Source organism: Arachis hypogaea, chromosome 5 (genome assembly GCF_003086295.3).
Source record: "Arachis hypogaea cultivar Tifrunner chromosome 5, arahy.Tifrunner.gnm2.J5K5, whole genome shotgun sequence".
NCBI classification, from domain to species: Eukaryota; Viridiplantae; Streptophyta; class Magnoliopsida; order Fabales; family Fabaceae; genus Arachis; species Arachis hypogaea.
In genome coordinates, this window is record NC_092040.1 from 28,667,152 (window position 1) to 28,687,308 (window position 20,157).

The window sequence follows — 20,157 nt, forward strand, 5'->3', positions numbered from 1 at the left end:
AAATGCCGCCATCTATCTAGCTTATACCACGAAGATTCTGTTGGGGAATCTAAGAGATACACATTCAAGCTCGGTTGCATGTAGAACGGAAGTGGTTGTCAATCACGTGCGTTCATAAGTGAGAATGATAATGATCGTCACTTTCATCATTACACTCATCATGTTCTTGGGTACGAATGAATATCTTGGAATAAGAATAAGAGAGATTTGAATAAAAGAAAATAGAATTGCATTAATACTTGAGGTACAGCAGAGCTCCACACCCTTAATCTATGGTGTGCAGAAACTCCACCGTTGAAAATACATAAGCAAAGAGTTCAGGCATGGCCGAATGGCCAGCCCTCTCCATGATCAAGTGACCGAATGATCAAGAGATTAAACTGTCAAAAGATGTCTAATACAATAGTTAAATGTTCTATTTATAATAAACTAGCTCCTAGGGTTTACATGAGTAAGTAATTGATGCATAAATTCACTTCTGGGGCCCACTTGGTGTATGTTTGGGCTGAGCTTGATTAATCCACGAGCTGAGGCTTCTCTTGGAGTTGAACTCCGAGTTATGACGTGTTTTGGGCGTTCAACTCCGGATCATGACGTTTTTCTGGCGTTTAACTCCAGACAGCAGCATGTACTTGGCGTTCAACGCCAAGTTACGTCGTCAATCTTCGAATAAAGTATGAACTATTACATATTGCTGGAAAGCCCTGGATGTCTACTTTCCAACGCCGTTGAGAGCGCGCCAATTGGAGTTCTGTAGCTCCAAAAAATCCATTTCGAGTGCAGGGAGGTCAGATTCCAACAGCATCAGCAGTCCTTTTGTCAGCCTTCTTCAGATTTTTGCTCAAGTCCCTCAATTTCAGCCAGAATTTACCTGAAATCACAGAAAAACACACAAACTCATAGTAAAGTCCAGAAATGTGATTTTAACATAAAAACTAATGAAAACATCCCTAAAAGTAGCTCAAACTTACTAAAAACTATCTAAAAACAATGCCAAAAAGCGTATAAATTATCCGCTCATCACAACACCAAACTTAAATTGTTGCTTGTCCCCAAGCAACTGAAAATCAAATAGGATAAAAGAAGAGAATATACTATAAATTCCAGAATATCAATGAATATTAATTTAATTAGATGAGCGGGACTTGTAGCTTTTTGCTTCTGAATAGTTTTGGCATCTCACTTTTTACTTTGAAGTTCAGAGTGATTGGCGTCTCAGGGAACTCAGAGTTTCGGATAGTGTTATTGACTTTCCTAGTTAAGCATGTTGATTCTTGAACACAGCTACTTATGAGTCTTGGCCGTGGCCCTAAGCATTTTGTTTTCCAGTATTACCACCGGATACATCAATGCCACAGACACATAACTGGCTGAACCTTTTCAGATTGTGACTCAGCTTTGCTAGAGTCCCCAGTTAGTGGTGTCCCGAGCTCTTAAGCACACTCTTTTGCCTTGGATCACGACTTTAACCACTTAGTCTCAAGCTTTTCACTTGGACCTTCATGACACAAGCACATGGTTAGGGACAGCTTGATTTAGCCGCTTAGGCCTGGATTTTATTTCCTTGGGCCCTCCTATCCATTGATGCTCAAAGCCTTGGATCCTTTTTACCCTTGCCTTTTGGTTTTAAGGGCTATTGGCTTTTTCTACTGCTCCTTCTTTTTCTTTCTATTTTTTTTTCGCCACTTTTTTTTTTTCGCAAGCTTCTTTTTTCACTGCTTTTTCTTGCTTCAAGAATCAATTTCATGATTTTTCAGATCATCAATAACATTTCTCTTTGTTCATCATTCTTTCAAGAGCCAACAATTTTAACACTCATAAACAACAAGATCAAAAATATGCACTGTTCAAGCATTCATTCAGAAAACAAAAAGTATTGCCACCACATCAATATAATTAAATTAAATTCAAGGATAAATTCGAAATTCATGTACTTCTTGTTCTTTTAAATTAAAACATTTTTCATTTAAGAGAGGTGAAGGATTAATGGATTTTATTCATAGCTTTAAGGCATGGTTACATACTAATGATCATGAAGTAGAGACACAAAACATAGATAAACACAACATTAAAAACCGAAAACAGAAAGAAATAAAGAACAAGGAATGAATCCACCTGAGTGAGGGTGGCGCCTTCTTGAAGGCCCAATGGTGCTTTTTGAGCTCCTCTATGTCTCTTCCTTGCTTCTGTTGAATGATTCCTAGTAATTTTGGTGTTTCTACCCTTAGTTGCTTCCAATATTTGTGTGGAGGATAACTTATTCCCTGAGGTATCTCAGGGATCTCTTGATTTGTAGCCACATGTTCTACCACTGAGCTATGACGGCTTATAGTCTTTCCATCTCCCAAGACTCAGAGGTGGAAGCTTTTGTCTTCCCTTTGAGGTTTCTCTGGCCTTAGGTGCCATTAATGGTAATGGAAAAGCAAAAAAACTATGCTTTTACCACACCAAACTTAAAATATTGCTCGCCCTCGAGCAAGAGAAGAAAGAAGAGAGGAAGAAGAAGAAGAAGAAAATGGAGGTGAGTGAGGGGTGTATGGGGAAGAGTGGATAGATGTAGGTGGTGAATGAAAAATAGAAGGAATGACCATGAATGGAAAGAGAGAGGGCGAGGTAGGTGGGGATCCTGTGAGGTCCACAGATCCTGAGATGATCCTGTGGGGTCCACAAATCCTGAGGTGAAAAGAAATACCATTCCTTCACCATATAGGCATGTAAAATGCCTTCGTGCATCATTCTGGCGTTTAAACGCCCATTGGTGCACGTTCTGGGCGTTCAACGCCCATGTAAAGCATGTTTCTGGCGTTGAACGCCAGTTTCATGCTTGTTACTGGCGTTCAGCGCCAGTTTTTCCTTTCTGGGCACATTCCTGGCGTTCAGCGCCAGGATGTTGCTTGTTTCTGGCGTTCAGCGCCAGAATGGTGCTCTGTTCTGGCGTTGAACGCCGGCCAGATGCACCTTACTGGCGTTGAACGCCAGCCTGTGCGTCCTCCAGGGTGAAATTTTTTTTTTTTTTGACTCTGTTTTTAATTTTTTGATTTTTTCGTGACTCCTTATGATCATGTACCTAATAAAACACAAAATAACAATAAAAATAAAAATTAGATAAATAAAATTGGGTTGCCTCCCAACAAGCGCTTCTTTAATGTCAATAGCTTGACAGTGGCTCTCATGGAGCCACGAGGTGATCAGGTCAATGTTAGTGTAGTCCCAACACCAAACTTAGAGTTTGGATATGGGATCTTAACACCAAACTTAGAGCTTGGTTGTGGCCTCACAACATCAAACTTAGAGTTTGACTGTGTGGGCTCTTCTTGACTCTGAACTGAGAGTAGCTCTTCATGCTTACTCTCTTTTGTCACAGAGGGATGGCCATGTGCCTTAAACACAAGGTAGTCCCCATTCAATTGAAGGACTAATTCACCTCTGTTGACATCTATCACAGCTCCTGCTGTGGCTAGGAAGGGTCTTCCAAGGATGATGCATTCATCATCTTTCTTCCTAGTGTCTAGGATTATGAAATCAGCAGGGATGTAAAGGCCTTCAACCTTTACTAGCACGTCCTCTACTATTCCATAAGCTTGTCTCAATGACTTATCTGCTAATTGCAATGAGAACAAGGCAGGTTGTACCTCAATGATCCCCAGCTTCTCCATTACAGAGAGTGGCATAAGATTTATCCCTGACCCCAGATCACATAGAGCTTTTTCAAAGCTCATGGTGCCAATGGTACAAGGTATTAAGAACTTGCCAGGATCTTGTTTCTTTTGAGGTAGAGATTTCTGAATCCAAGTATCTAGTTCACTAATGAGCAAGGGATGTTCACTTTCACAAGTCTCATTACCAAACAACTTGTCATTCAGCTTCATGATAGCTCCTAAGTACTGAGCAACTTGCTCTCCAGTCACATCTTCATTCTCTTCAGAGGAAGAATAGTCTTCAGAGCTCATGAATGGCAGAAGGAGATTTAATGGAATCTCTATGGTCTCTATATGAGCCTCAGATTCCTCTGGATCCTTAATAGGAAACTCCTTCTTGCTTGCAGGACGTCCCAGGAGGTCTTCCTCACTAGGATTTTCGTCCTCCTCCTCCCTAGTGCATTCGGCCACTTTGATCAAATCAATGGCCTTGCACTCTCCTTTTGGATTCTCTTCTGTATTGCTTGGGAGAATACTGGGAGGAGTTTCAATGACTTTCTTACTCAGCTGGCCTACTTGTGCCTCCAAATTTCTAATGGAGGATCTTGTTTCATTCATGAAACTGAAAGTGGCCTTTGACAAATCAGAGACTATATTGGCTAAATTAGAAGTATTTTGTTCTGAATCCTCTGTCTGTTGCTGAGAAGATGATGGATATGGCTTACTATTATTCAGCCTATTGCGTCCACCATTGTTAAAGCCTTGTTGAGGCTTTTGTTGATCCTTCCAGGAGAAATTTGGATGATTTCTCCATGATGGATTATAGGTGTTTCCATAAGGTTCACCCATGTAATTAACCTCTGCCATGGCAGGGTTCTCAGGATCATAAGCTTCTTCAGAAGCTGCCTCTCTAGTACTGTTGGATGCATGTTGCAATCCATTCAGATTTTGAGATATCATGTTGACCTGTTGAGTCAACACTTTATTCTGAGCCAATATGGCATTCAGAGCATCAATTTCAAGAACTCCCTTCTTCTGAGGTATCCCATTATTCACGGAATTCCTCTCAGAGGTGTACATGAATTGGTTGTTTGCAACCATGTCAATGAGTTCTTGAGCCTCTTCAGGCGTTTTCTTCAGGTGAATAGATCCACCTGCAGAATGGTCCAGTGACATTTTCGAAAATTCAGAGAGACCATAATAGAATATATCTAATAGGGTCCATTCTGAAAACATGTCAGATGGACATCTTTTGGTCAATTGCTTATATCTTTCCCAAGCTTCATAGAGGGATTCACCATCTTTTTGTTTGAAGGTTTGAACATCCACTCTCAGCTTGCTCAGCTTTTGAGGAGGAAAGAATTTATCCAAGAAGACAGTGACCAGCTTATCCCAGGAGTCCAGGCTATCCTTAGGTTGTGAATCCAACCATATTCTAGCTCTGTCTCTTACAGCAAAAGGGAAAAGCATAAGTCTGTAGACTTCAGGATCAACTCCATTTGTCTTTACAGTCTCACAGATCTGCAAGAACTCAGTTAAAAACTGATAAGGATCTTCAGATGGAAGTCCATAAAACTTGCAGTTTTGTTGCATTAATGCAACTAGTTGAGGCTTAAGCTCAAAGTTATTGGCTCCAATGGCAGGAATGGAGATGCTTCTTCCATCAAACTTGGACGTTGGCTTTGTGAAGTCACCAAGCATTCTCCTTGCATTATTATTATTATTTTCGGCTGCCATGTCCTTCTCTTGTTCGAAAATTTCTGAAAGGTTGTTTCTGGATTGTTGTAATTTAGCTTCTCTTAATTTTCTCTTCAGAGTCCTTTCAGGTTCTGGATCAATTTCAACAAGAGTGCCTTTTTCCCTGTTCCTGCTCATATGAAAGAGAAGAAAACAAGAAAAGAAAGAGGAATCCTCTATGTCACAGTATAGAGATTCCCTTATGTTAGTAGAAGAAGAAAGAGGTTAGAAGAATGGAGATGGGGATTCGGATTTTTGGATGAAGAGAGGTGAAGAGAAGTGTTAGTAATTAAATAATTAAATAGAATAAGAGAAGAGAAGAGAAATTTCGAAAATAATTTTTGAAAAAGGGGTTAGTATTTTCGAAAATTAAAGATGAATTAAAATTAAAATTAAAACTTGAAACAATAAGAGTTTTTGAAAAAGAGAGGGAGAATTTTCGAAAATTAGAGAGGGAAAAGTAGTTAGGTGGTTTTGAAAAAGATAAGAAACAAACAAAAAGTTAGTTAGTTGATTGAAAAAGATTTGAAATCAAATTTTGAAAAGATAAGAAGATAAGAAGTTAGATAATATATTTTGAAATCAAATTTTGAAAAAGATAAGATAAAAGATAAAAAGATAAGATAAAAATTTTAATAAAAAGATATTTTGAAAAAGATTTAATCTTTAAAAAGACTTAACTAACAAGAAACTACAAGATAAGATTCTAGAATTTAAAGATTGAACCTTTCTTAACAAGAAAGTAACAAACTTCAACTTTTTGAATCAATCACATTAATTGTTAGCATATTTTCGAAAATTAGATATAAAAATAAGAAAAAGATTTTGAAAATATTTTGAAAAAGATTTTTGAAATTTTCGAAATTTAAAAAAAATTGAAAAAGATATGACTTTTGAAAAAGATTTTGAAAAGATAAGATTTTTAAAATTGAAATTTTGACTTGACTTGTAAGAAACAACTAATTTTAAAAATTTTTGACCAAGTCAACCCAAAATTTCGAAAATTTGGAGGAAAATAAGGAAAAGATATTTTTTTGATTTTTTGAATTTTTAATTATGAAAGAGAAAAACAACAAAAATATTCAATGCATGAAATTTTTAGATCAAAACAATGAATGCATGCAAGAATGCTATGAATGTCAAGATGAACACCAAGAACACTTTGAAGATCATGATGAACATCAAGAACATAATTTTGAAAAATTTTTAATGCAAAGAAAACATGCAAGACACCAAACTTAGAAATCTTTAGTGCATGGAAAATATGAATGCAAAAGTGCACATGAAAAACAACAAACAACACAAAACAAGAAATCATCAAGATCAAACAAGAAGACTTATCAAGAACAACTTGAAGATCATGAAGAACACTATGAATGCATGAGATTTTCGAAAAGAATGCAAGAAAAATTTTAAAAGCATGCAATTGACACCAAACTTAAAAATTAACACAAGACTCAAACAAGAAACACAAAATATTTTTGGTTTTTATGATTTTCTAATTTTTTTGTATTTTTATTAATTTTTTTCGAAAAACATTTTTGGAAAAACGAAAAAGAAAAGAAAAATTTTTGAAAAAGTTTTTGAAAAGAAAATTACCTAATCTGAGCAACAAGATGAACCGTCAGTTGTCCATACTCGAACAATCCCCGGCAACGGCGCCAAAAACTTGGTGGACGAAATTGTGATAAAAGAGTTTCAGGCACTGGTAGAGAAGCTCACAACTCCGTTCAACTAACCAGCAAGTGTACTGGGTCATCCAAGTAATAAACCTTACGTGAGTAAGGGTCGATCCCACAGAGATTGTTGGTATGAAGCAAGCTATGGTCACCTTGTAAATCTCAGTTAGGCAGATTAAATTGGTTTATGGGTTTCGACAATAGAAATAAGAAAATAAATAATAAAAGGGATAAAATACTTATGCAGATTCATTGGTGGAAATTTCAGATAAGCGAATGGAGATACTGTATGGCTCAAGGACGCCTGCTTTCCCACTTCTTCAACTCAATCCTTCTTACTCCTTTCCATGGCAAGCTGTGTATAGGGGTTCACCATCAGCGGTGGCTACTTTCAATCCTCTCGGGAAAATGATCCTATGCGGCTGTCACTCGCACGGCTAATCGTCTGGAGGCATCACCCATGGTTGATGGCTACATCCCATCCTCGCAGTGAAAACTACGCTCACACACTCTGTCACAGCACGGCTAATCACTGGTTGGTTCCTGCGCCTACTGGAATAGAATCCCTTGATTCTTTTGCGTCTATCACTAACGCCCAGCACTTGCAAGTTTGAAGCACGTCACAGTCATTCATTACCGGAATCCTACTCGGAATACCACAGACAAGGTTAGACTTTCCGGATTCCCAGGATCCTACTCGGAATACCACAGACAAGGTGAGACCTTCCGGACCCTCATAAATGCCGCCATCTATCTAGCTTATACCACGAAGATTCTGTTGGGGAATCTAAGAGATACACATTCAAGCTCGGTTGCATGTAGAACGGAAGTGGTTGTCAATCACGTGCGTTCATAAGTGAGAATGATAATGATCGTCACTTTCATCATTACACTCATCATGTTCTTGGGTACGAATGAATATCTTGGAATAAGAATAAGAGAGATTTGAATAAAAGAAAATAGAATTGCATTAATACTTGAGGTACAGCAGAGCTCCACACCCTTAATCTATGGTGTGCAGAAACTCCACCGTTGAAAATACATAAGCAAAGAGTTCAGGCATGGCCGAATGGCCAGCCCTCTCCATGATCAAGTGACCGAATGATCAAGAGATTAAACTGTCAAAAGATGTCTAATACAATAGTTAAATGTTCTATTTATAATAAACTAGCTCCTAGGGTTTACATGAGTAAGTAATTGATGCATAAATTCACTTCTGGGGCCCACTTGGTGTATGTTTGGGCTGAGCTTGATTAATCCACGAGCTGAGGCTTCTCTTGGAGTTGAACTCCGAGTTATGACGTGTTTTGGGCGTTCAACTCCGGATCATGACGTTTTTCTGGCGTTTAACTCCAGACAGCAGCATGTACTTGGAGTTCAACGCCAAGTTACGTCGTCAATATTCGAATAAAGTATAGACCATTATATATTGCTGGAAAGCCCTGGATGTCTACTTTCCAACGCCGTTGAGAGCGCGTCAATTGGAGTTCTGTAGCTCCAAAAAATCCATTTCGAGTGCAGGGAGGTCAGATTCCAACAGCATCAGCAGTCCTTTTGTCAGCCTTCTTCAGATTTTTGCTCAAGTCCCTCAATTTCAGCCAGAATTTACCTGAAATCACAGAAAAACACACAAACGCATAGTAAAGTCCAGAAATGTGATTTTAACATAAAAACTAATGAAAACATCCCTAAAAGTAGCTCAAACTTACTAAAAACTATCTAAAAACAATGCCAAAAAGCGTATAAATTATCCGCTCATCACTCAGCCCAAGCACACACCAAGTGGACCCCAGAAGTGGATTTTTACTTCATTTACTCACTTCTGTATACCCTAGGTTACTAGTTCACTATAAATAGGATATTTTAACATTGTATCTTTACCTCATGACACATTACACGTTTCTTATTGTATCTTCTATGGCATGAGTCTCTAAACCCCATGGTTGGGGGTGAGGAGCTCTGCTATGTCTTGATGGATTAATACAATTACTACTGTTTTTCATTCAATCATGCTTGCTTCTATTCTAAGATATCACTTGTTCCTCAACTTGATGAATGTGGTGATCCGTGACACTCATCATCATTCTCACCTATGAACGTGTGCCTGACAACCACCTCCGTTCTACCTTAGATTGAGTGAATATCTCTTGGATCCCTTAATCGGAATCTTCGTGGTATAAGCTAGAATTGATGGCGGCATTCAAGAGAATCCGGAAGGTCTAAACCTTGTCTGTGGTATTCTGAGTAGGATTCAAGGATTGAATGACTGTGACGAGCTTCAAACTCCTGAGAGCTGGGCGTTAGTGACAGACGCAAAAGAATCACTGGATTCTATTCCAACCTGATTGAGAACCGACAGATGATTAGTCGTGCTGTGACAGAGCGCGTTGAACATTTTCACTGAGAGGATGGGAGGTAGCCATTGACAACGGTGAAACTCTACATACAGCTTGCCATGGAAGGAGCCTTGCGTGCATGAAGAAGAAGACAGTAGGAAAGCAGAGATTCAGAAGATAGAGCATCTCCAAAACCTCAACCTGTTCTCCATTACTGCAAAACACAAGTATTTATTTCATGTTCTTTTACTTTTCACAATTAAACCTGAGAATTATTGATATCCTGACTAAAAGTTACAAGATAACCATAGCTTGCTTCAAGCCAACAATCTCCATGGGATCGATCCTTACTCACGTAAGGTATTACTTGGACGACCCAGTGTACTTGCTGGTTAGTTGTGTGGAATTGCAAAAGTGTGATTGCAATTTCGTGCACCAGCAGTCATAATACTATCCTTTAAACCCCTCTGGTACTTAATGCACTTCCAGCTCTCATTAGTCTCCGGGGCACCTTGACACACCCTAGAAAACCTACGGAGCTCCTCAAACTTGTTGGTGTAGTCCGCCACAGATAGAGAACCTTGCTTCAGTTGCATTAGTTCCGTCTCCTTTACTTCCCTTGTAGAATTAGGGAAGTATTTCTTATAGAAGTCAGTTTAGAACACTTCCCATGGAATATCAGCATTCTGTAGCTGTAGCAAGTGACACTCTGCTTGCCACCAGGGCTGGGCCTCTCCCGCTAGCTGATAAGCGACAAACTCGACATATTGATTGAGGGGAACATGCTACGCCTGTAAAGCACGCTCCATGGCATGAAACCAGTGATCCACTTCAGTAGGATTTGTGGATCCTCAGAAGGTTGGCAGATGAACCTTGAAGAACGTCGCCAAGGTCATCGAAACTCCTCCCGTGTTATCGCCGTTACCCTCAGCATTATCATCGGTATTTCCTTTGCCATTCCCATTGCCATTTCCGTTCCCGGCCGATTGGCCCAATCTCTGCATAGCTTGCAGAGTTGCAGCAGCATTAGCTTCTATGGTATTAGTGAGATTCGCCATGGCCGCCATGAATTCGATATGATTATCAGCTGGTTGCTCATTCCTACTTTCTTGGGGTCATGTTTGACCTCTCCCACAAGTGGCTATTAGGGTTCCTGTCTACATCAAACAATCGATATCAAGGTGATCAGTCTCAATATCAAAACTGTAGTGCTTCAATTATCCCAAACAGGCACTCATAGACAAGCATGCAATGCAATGTCAAACAGATAACCTAATAGAGTCAAAGAAAAGACACAGAGTATGCAATTCAATCTCATCCCTTTTCTTTGAAATCAATCAAAATATATCAAATTCAACATCAAGCTTCCTCAACTCACACATTGACACTTTACCACAATTCACAAAATCACCATCCCATCATTTTAACCCACTTCACCCAAGTGGCTCAAACTCACACACATTGACATATCATATACTCTTCCTCATGCCAATTTTCAACAACACCAATTCCATTAAATCATCATTGTACACAATCAATATCATACTCACCATCAACATGGTTCCACCCACAATTCAACTATAATCAATCATCAAGCATATATCACAACATGCATATTTCTCATACATCATACCATCAAGGCATCAATAATCATCATCACATATATGACCATATCATATATTTCAACCATTCAATAACATCAACAATTCAATGCCTATCTTAAGGCCTCTAGCCTAAGTATTTCCTTCCACATTACATATTAGATACGGAAAACCAAGACCATACCTTAGCCGATTTTCCAAGTTCAACCGGAGCACTTCCAAACCACTTTTTCCTCAAGCTCTCAAGGCCTCAACACTTCCAAGAATATATTTTTCACCACCAAATCCATTTTCAAGCTTTTCAAAATCACCAATCAAGCTCCAATATTCACACACACACAACCTAAGCCACAATCATCATACCCATACACAACATCTCAACACCCAAACATCATAGAACAATAATTTACACTAGGATTGAGAATCTTACGACACCTAAGGTCCAAGGAGATAAGATTAACCTTCTCCTTCAAGAGAGTTGGGTCCTATAACATCAAAGAGCCCAAAATCTCAACATTTTTGCTCATGAACTCGAAATCAAAGCTGGAAATTCGAAGAGAAAAACGTGGCTTACCTCAAGATTAATTGTATGGATTTTGTAGAGCTCTCTGCGGTGAACACGTGGCCGCAAACTGTGCGGCAATCGGAGCTCTAGATCAAAAGTTATGGTGGTTTGAAGATCAAGGGAGAAATAGAACTTGAGAGAGTGTTCTTCCCCCCTCTCTTCTAATTTCAGCGTGTTTGGGTGATAAGTGAGGAGAGAGAATGCTGAAAACTAGGGTTTAAGGTTTAGTTATGTTGGGCCAAGGGCCCACTTTGGGTCTGGTTGGCGCAGTTTAGCCTGTTCGGTCCAATCTTGGTCCGAATTCTATAAAATTGGTACCGAAATTCTCGTCTCAATCTCCTCTATCACATTTAGCCATAAAAATCACATTTTGGGCTTTCTAGAATAAATTTTCATTTATGGGTTAATTAGCCGTTAATTAACCGGGTTTTACATTCTACACACCTAATTGGGAATTTTGCCTACAAAATTCAAATGCAATTACCTGAGAATAAGTGCGGATAATTCGTTTGCATCTCCGACTCAAGTTCCCAAGTGTGTTCCTCAACACCGCCTCGACTCCATGCCACTTTGACTAATGAAGCCTCTTTTCCACACAACCGTTTGATACTAGTGTCATCAATTCTGACCAGAGCCACTGGAAGCGTCAGATCTTCTCTTAACTGAACCGATTCTGGTTCTAACACTTGGCTAGCATCAGGAGTGTACTTCCGAAGCTGCGACCCGTGAAACACGTTGTGCAGGTTCGAAAGATGAGGTGGTAGAGCCATCCGATACGCCACCGGTCCAACCCTCTCCAGGATTTGAAATGGACCAATGTATCGAGGATTCAACTTTCTTGCTTTAATCGCCCTACCTACTCCCATGGTCGGAGTAACCTTAAGGAAGACATGGTCTCCTTCCTCAAATTCTAAGGGCTTTCGCCTCTGATCGGCGTAACTCTTTTGACGACTCTACGCCATAAGCATCCTATCTCGGATTTTCTTAACTTGTTCAGTGGTCTCAGCTATCATTTCCGGCCCCAACAAGCCTTTGTCTCCAGCTTCATACCAACATAGTGGAGATTGACATTTCCTCCCATACAAGGCCTCATACGGAGCCATTCCGATGCTCGCATGGTAACTATTATTGTATGCAAACTCCACTAATGGCATATACCGATCCCAACTCGCCGGTTGGTCCAAAACACAAGCTCTCAACATATCCTCTAGTGTTTGGATCGTCCTCTCGAATTGACCATCTGTTTGAGGATGGTAAGCCGTGCTCAAGCTTAGTCGGGTTCTAAAAGCTTTCTGAAATGCACCCCAAAACCTTGAAGTGAAATGAGGATCTCTATTAGAGATTATAGTAGCAGGCACACCATGAAGTCTCACAATCTCCTTTATGTATAACCGTGCTAGCTCCTCAAGGGTGTAAGTCATACGAATGGGTAAAAAGTGAGCTGACTTCGTCAGTCGGTCCACAATCACCCAGATAGCATCAAAACCAGCCCTAGTCCTTGGCAATCTTGACACAAAGTCCATTGCAATACTTTTCCATTTCCATTGCGGGATCTCTAAGGGTTGCAACATCCCAGAAGGTCTTTGATGTTCAATATTTACCTTTTGACAAGTTAAGCACTTTGAAACATATTCCGCCACATCATTCTTCTTACCCGGCCACCAAAACATCGCCTTTAAATCATGGTACATCTTAGTACTTCCCGGATGAACAGAGAATCCACTTTTGTTTGCCTCCTTTAAGATATCTTGCCTCAAAGTGCCAACATCCGGCACAATGACCCTACCCTTGAATCTCCATAACCCATCTTTTTCTTCCGACACTCTCCACTGTTTCCCTTGCTCAATAGCCGGTAACACCTTCCATAACGCTTCACCATTTTGATGAGCCTTTAGGAGTTCTGACTTAAAATCACTCTAGATTTCTAATCGGTTCAAACACAAAGTTCCGGATACTTCTCGAGCACCAATTTTCAGACTCTCGAATCCCTTGAGTAACTTCTCCTCTTGAAGCATCATCCAAGCCGCATATAACGACTTCCGACTTAACGCATCCGCCACTATGTTCGCCTTTCCCGGATGGTAATTCAACTCAAAGTCGTAGTCTTTCAATAATTTCATCTACCTCCTCTGCGTCACATTAAGCTCTTTCTGATCAAAGAGATATTTCAAGCTCTTATGATCAGAGAAAACTTGGAACTTAACCCTATAGAGGTAATGCCTCCACACCTTCAAGGCAAACACAACCGCAGCAAGCTCCAAATCGTGCGTAGGGTAATTAACTTCATGCGGTCTCAACTGCCGTGAGGCATACGCCACCACATTATGATGCTGCATCAGCACGCACCCTAGACCCTTTAATGAGGCATCACAGTACACCTCAAACGGTTCGTTCGGCTCAGGTAACACTATCACAGGTGCAGTGATCAACTTTTTCTTCAATGCCTGAAAGCTCTCCTCGCACTCAAGAGTCCAAACAAACGGAGTGTCTTTGCGGGTTAACTTTGTCATTGGCAAAGCTATCTGTGAAAAGCCCTTGATAAACCTTCGGTAATAGCCAGCTAAGCCCAGAAAACTCCTTATCTCCGTTACGGTGGCTGGTTACTTCCAATCCATCACAGCCTCCACCTTAGTTGGATCTACGGCTATTCCTTTTTTACTCACCACGTGGCCCAAAAACTTCACCTCACTCTTCCAAAACTCACACTTAGACAGTTTTGCATAGAGTTTCTTCTCCTTTAGAATCTACAACACGGTCCTCAAGTGTTTCGCATGCTCTTCTTCAGTTTTGGAATAAATTAGTATGTCGTCAATGAAGACAACAACAAATTTATCCAGAAATAGACGGAAAACTCTGTTCATGTAATCCACGAATACCGCAGGAGCGTTCGTCAACCCAAAGGACATTACAATGTACTCGTAATGACCATAACGAGTCTTGAAAGCGGTCTTAGGGATATCCTCACCCCTCACCCTTATCTGGTGATAACCGGATCGCAAATTGATCTTGGAGAAAACCCCTGCTCCTTGTAACTGATCCATGAGATCATCAATTCTCGGCAATGGGTACTTATTCTTTATTGTGACCTTGTTCAACTGCCTGTAATCCACACAGAGCCGTATACTCCCATCTTTCTTCTTTACCAGTAGCACTGGCGCACCCCACGGAGAGACACTTGGTTGTATAAAATTCTTACCCAACAAATCCTCTAACTGAGACTTTAGCTCATCCATCTCTAATGGTGACATCCTATAAGGAGCACTCGAGATTGGTCCCGCCCCAGGCACCAATTCAATAGCAAACTTAACCTCTCAGTTAGGTGAAAACTCATCAATATCATCGGGAAACACTTCCGGAAACTCACATACAACCGGAATCTGTTCCAACCTTTGATCATCACCCGAAACACCTGCGGTTAACAACAGGATACCTAGACATTCGGTTCCGAAACAGTTCACCATCATCGAATTCAAGTAATAATTATTCACCACGACCGGCCCTTCTGTATCCTCCGGCATAAAGTACACCAACTTTGTAGAACAATCAAGCAGGACATGGTTCTCAGATAACCAGTCCAATCCCAAGATAAGATCAAGACCGATCTTTGGCAAGCAGACTAAATTATGAATGAAATCACGCTGCTTGAACCTAAAGAAAACTCTCGGGCATCCTAGCCTAGTTACCATGGCTTCATGGGTAGCATTGTACACTTTTAGGTCATAACCTAAGGTTACAATCTTCAATCCTAACTCATGGACTTTCTCAAATGCAATGAATGAATGCAATGCTCCCGAATCAAATAAAGCATTTAAAGTTTGACCAGCCATTTCACAGTTACCTCGAATAAGTGCCTCAAATCCCTCAGCACCTATAGCTGAAGTGGTGAACACCCGACCAGTCTGTTGTGCTTTCCCAGCACCTTGTTTCTGCTTTTCCGGACAGCTTGTGGCTTTATGCCCCGCCTTTCCACAATTGTAGCACAAACCCCATCCGGCCTTGCATGGTGCTCCCGGATGGTGACTCCCACATCTAGTACAAGCTTGATCATTCTGAGGCTGCTTCCCAAACTTCTTCCCTTGGGAGTTGTTGTTGTTGGGCCTCCTAAAGGAACCTCCCCTCTTGAAAGGCGGACCTCTAGCTACAAAGCTCTTCCCTCGATTCTGTGGGAATGATCCATTGTGACTTCCTTTCTCAGCGGCTGCCCTCTTCACACACTCTTCAGCAACCCTACACTTGTTCACCAATTCGGAGAAAGTTTTGATCTCCATTGGTCCCACTGAGCTGAAGATATCGCTCCGGAGTCCTCCTTCATACTTAACACACTCCCATTCCTCATACTCCACCGGAGTCCCTTAACACATACGAGAGAACCTGAACAGCTCTTCAAACTTGTCAGTATACTCAGATACGGACATGATACCCTGCTTCAGCTGCAGTAACTCAAGTTCCTTAGCCGTCCTGGCAGAAGTCAGAAAAGTACTTCTTATAGAACTCCTCTTGGAAGACATTCCAGGTGATATAGTCATCACCCTGCTGCAGAAGACGTCGGATACCTTGCCACCAATGCGACGCTTCACCAGTGAGCAAATAGGTAGCAAACTCGACACGTTGTCCTTCAGGTACCACTTGCGCTTGTAGTGCTCGCTCCATAGCCTGAAACCATGTATCAGCCTCTGTCGGGCTAGTAGTTCCCTTGAACTTGGGTGGATTAACCTTCAAGAAGTTTGCCAGTGTCATCGAGCCCTGAGCTCCACCTCCATCATTACCATGGTTGTTCATCTGTTGGCCAAGAGCCTCAGCAGTGGCTTACATAGCAGCAGCCATATTCTCCAACACTGTCATAAAGTTCACCGGATCGTTAGGGTTAATCTCCGGCGCACGAGCATTCGTACGACCTCTTCTACGGCCTCCACTGCGTCCACGAAGCGCCATCTGGTCCCTATACACACCAAACAATCGATATTAAGTTGATCAGTCTCAATATCGGAAGTCTAGTGCTTCAAAGTCCCAAATGCATGCTCATGAACATTTATGCCAATTATATCAAGCAGATATACTAATAGCACATAACACACATACAGAGAATGCACAGAAGCATAGTCAGTCCGTCCCTCAGGCTCTACAAGAACGAACTGCTCTGATACCATAATGTAAACACCCTACCATACAGAGTCTTATGCTTAAGTCATAATTCAGAGATTGTAATGTATTACAACCTCTAAAACAAAAGTTTAGTACATAGAGTAGTATGAATGATTGATTATAAATAGGAGCCTTTGTAGAAAAGGGGGTAAACAAAAAATCGCAACTCGAAAGCGCAACACTTCGATTGATAATGTAACGAACAAGGATAAACCAGCGCGAGATTATATATATACAAGGGAGTGTCAAAAACAGGAATATCAAAACTCAAAAGCCGGTTGCAAAGATAACCGGTGATGAGCGAATAATTTATACGCTTTTTGGCATTATTTTTAGTATGTTTTAATATGTTTTAGTTAGTTTTTATTACATTTTTATTAGTTTTTAGTTAAAATTCACTTTTCTGGACTTTACTATGAGTTTTTGTGTTTTTCTATGATTTCAGGTATTTTCTGGCTGAAATTGAGGGACCTGAGCAAAAATCTGATTCAGAGGCTAAAAAGGACTACAGATGCTATTGGATTCTGACCTCCCTGCACTCGAAGTGGATTTTCTGGAGCTACAGAAGCCCAATTGGGGCGCTCTCAACTGTGTTGGAAAGTAGACATCCTGGGCTTTCCAGCAATGTTTAATAATTCATACTTTACCCGAGATTTGATGGCCCAAACAGGCGTTCCAAGTCAGCTCAAGAATTCTGGCGTAAAACACTGGAACTGGCACAAGAATGGAAGTTAAACGCCCAAACTGGCACAAAAGCTGGCGTTTAACTCCAAGAAGAGTCTCTACACGAAAATGCTTCAATGCTCAGCCCAAGAACACACCAAGCGGGCCCGGAAGTGGATTTTTATGTCATTTACTCATATTTGTAAACCCTAAGCTACTAGTTCTCTATAAGTAGGACCTTTTGCTATTGTATTTTTCATCTTTTGATCACTTTAGATCTCTAGATCATCTTTGGACGTCTAGTTCTTAGATTATGGGGGCTGGCCTCTCGGCCATGCCTAGACCTTGTTCTTATGTATTTTCAATGGTGGAGTTTCTACACACCATAGATTAAGGTGTGGAGCTCTGCTGTACCTCGAGTATTAATGCAATTACTATTGTTCTTCTATTCAATTCAGCTTATTCTTATTCTAAGATATTCATTCATACCCAAGAACATGATGAATGTGATGATTATGTGACGCTCATCATCATTCTCACTTACGAACGCGTGCCTGACAACCACTTCCGTTCTACAAGCAAACAAGGCTTGAATGTTTATCTCTTGGATCCCTTAATCGGAATCTTCGTGGTATAAGCTAGAATTGATGGCGGCATTCAAGAGAATCTGGAAGGTCTAAACCTTGTCTGTGGTATTATGAGTAGGATTCAAGAATTGAATGACTGTGACGAGCTTCAAACTCGCGATTGTGGGGCGTTAGTGACAGACGCAAAAGAATCACTGGATTCTATTCCGACATGATCGAGAACCGACAGCTAAATAGCCGTGCTGTGACAGAGCGCGTTGAACATTTTCACTGAGAGGACGGGACTGTAGCCATTGACAACGGTGATGCCCAACATACAGCTTGCCATGGAAAGGAGTAAGAAGGATTGGATGAAGACAGTAGGAAAGCAAAGAGACGGAAGGGACAAAGCATCTCCATACGCTTATCTGAAATTCTCACCAATGAATTACATAAGTATCTCTATCTTTATTTTATGCTTTATTCATAAATCATTCATAACCATTTGAATCTGCCTGACTGAGATTTACAAAATGACCATAGCTTGCTTCATACCAACAATCTCCGTGGGATCGACCCTTACTCGCGTAAGGTTTATTACTTGGACGACCCAGTGCACTTGTTGGTTAGTTGTGCGAAGTTGTGATAAAAGAGTTGAGATTGCAATTGAGCGTACCATGTTGATGGCACCATTGATGATCACAATTTCGTGCTCCAAGTTTTTGGCGCCGTTGCCGGGGATTGTTTGAGTTTGGACAACTGACGGTTCATCTTGTTGCTTAGATTAGGTATTTTTCAGAATTTTTAAGAATGAATTCTAGTGTTTCAAGGTGATGTTCTTATCATCACCAAAGATGATTAATCTTCATCAATTTAGCTCTTGAATGCAATGTCCTGCTAAAGCTTGGCTAGCCATGTCTAATTCCTTTAGACTAAAGCTTTAGACTAACATTGCATGATTCCTGGAATTCTTATTAAAAATTTTGAATCTCTTTATCTTCTTTTCCATATAATTTTCGAAAAAAACCAAAAAAACTACAAAATCATAAAAATCAAAAATATTTCTTGTTTGAGTCTAGTGTCTCATTTTAAGTTTGGTGTCAATTGCATGTTTCTGTTCTTCTTGCATTTATCATGTGTCTTCTTTGATCTTCAAGTTGTTCTTGATGATTTACTTGATCTGATCTTTAAATTCTCTTGTTTTGTGTGTTTTGTTGTTTCTCATATGCATTCTCAATTTGTTAGTGTCAGTAGTATACAAACTTCTAAGTTTTGTGTCTTGCATGCATTGTTCATTTGATTTTAGTTGCATTTTGATTTTTCCTCATCATTAAAAATCCAAAAAAATTTTTTAATTTGTGTCTTTTCAAGTCAATAATACAGAGAATTGAAGATTCAGAACATACAGTAGAGGAATTACACAGAAAAAGCTGGGCGTTTAAAATGCCTAGTGAGGAAGAAAAACTGGCGTTTAAACGCCAGCCAGGGTGCCTGGTTGGGCGTTTAACGCCCAAAAGGGTAGCATTTTGGGCGTTAAACGCCAGAATGGATACCATTCTGGGCGTTTAACGCCAGGATGGCACAAGAGGGAAAATTTTGTTTTTAATTCAAATTTTTTTCAAGTTTTCAAAATTTTTCAAAATCAAATCTTTTTCAAATCATATCTTTTCAATCATATATTTTCAAAATCAATTTCTTTCCATTTTCAAAAATACTTGCTAACAATTAATGATTTGATTCAACATTTCAAGTATGTTGCCTTTTCTGTTGAGAAAGGTTTAATGTTTGAATCATATATTTTCTTGTTAGCCAAGTCATTGATTTTAAAAATCAAATCTTTTTAAATTATTTTTCCAAATCATATCTTCTCAATCATATCTTCTTAAAACTATATCTTTTCAATCATATCTTTTTAATCATATCTTTTTCAAAATAAGTTTTCAATAATTTCTTTTTTATTTCTAATTTCAAAATCTTTTTCAAAAATCACTTTACTTCTTTCTCAATCTTAGTTTTCGAAAATCATCAATCAATTTTCAAAATGTTTTTAAAATCTTTTTTATTTATTTTCGAAAATTTCTTCCCCTCTTCTCACATCCTTCTATGGACTAATATGTACAATTCGAACTCTATCTTTCTAAGTTCGAATTCTTCTACCTCTTCCTTCTATTTTTCTTTTCCTCTGACACCTCAAGGAATCTCTATACTGTGACATAGAGGATTCCATATT

The 20,157-nt window shown here is 39.9% G+C and overlaps 1 protein-coding gene and 1 non-coding gene across 2 annotated transcripts in view; one reads left to right on the plus strand and one right to left on the minus strand.

The window, feature by feature from the left end:
• LOC140184863 (uncharacterized) overlaps positions 1–10,457 on the minus strand; it is a 29,166-nt gene extending 18,709 nt beyond the window's left edge. The window contains exon 1 of the mRNA XM_072238054.1: positions 10,263–10,457. Coding sequence (XP_072094155.1) covers positions 10,263–10,457 — 195 coding nt within the window. The remainder of the gene's footprint in view (positions 1–10,262) is intronic.
• Positions 4,873–4,976, plus strand: LOC112804192 (small nucleolar RNA R71). Its single transcript, XR_003202812.1, has one exon. It is a non-coding gene; the product is annotated as a small nucleolar RNA R71 (small nucleolar RNA).
• Positions 10,458–20,157: the final 9,700 nt, after the last annotated feature.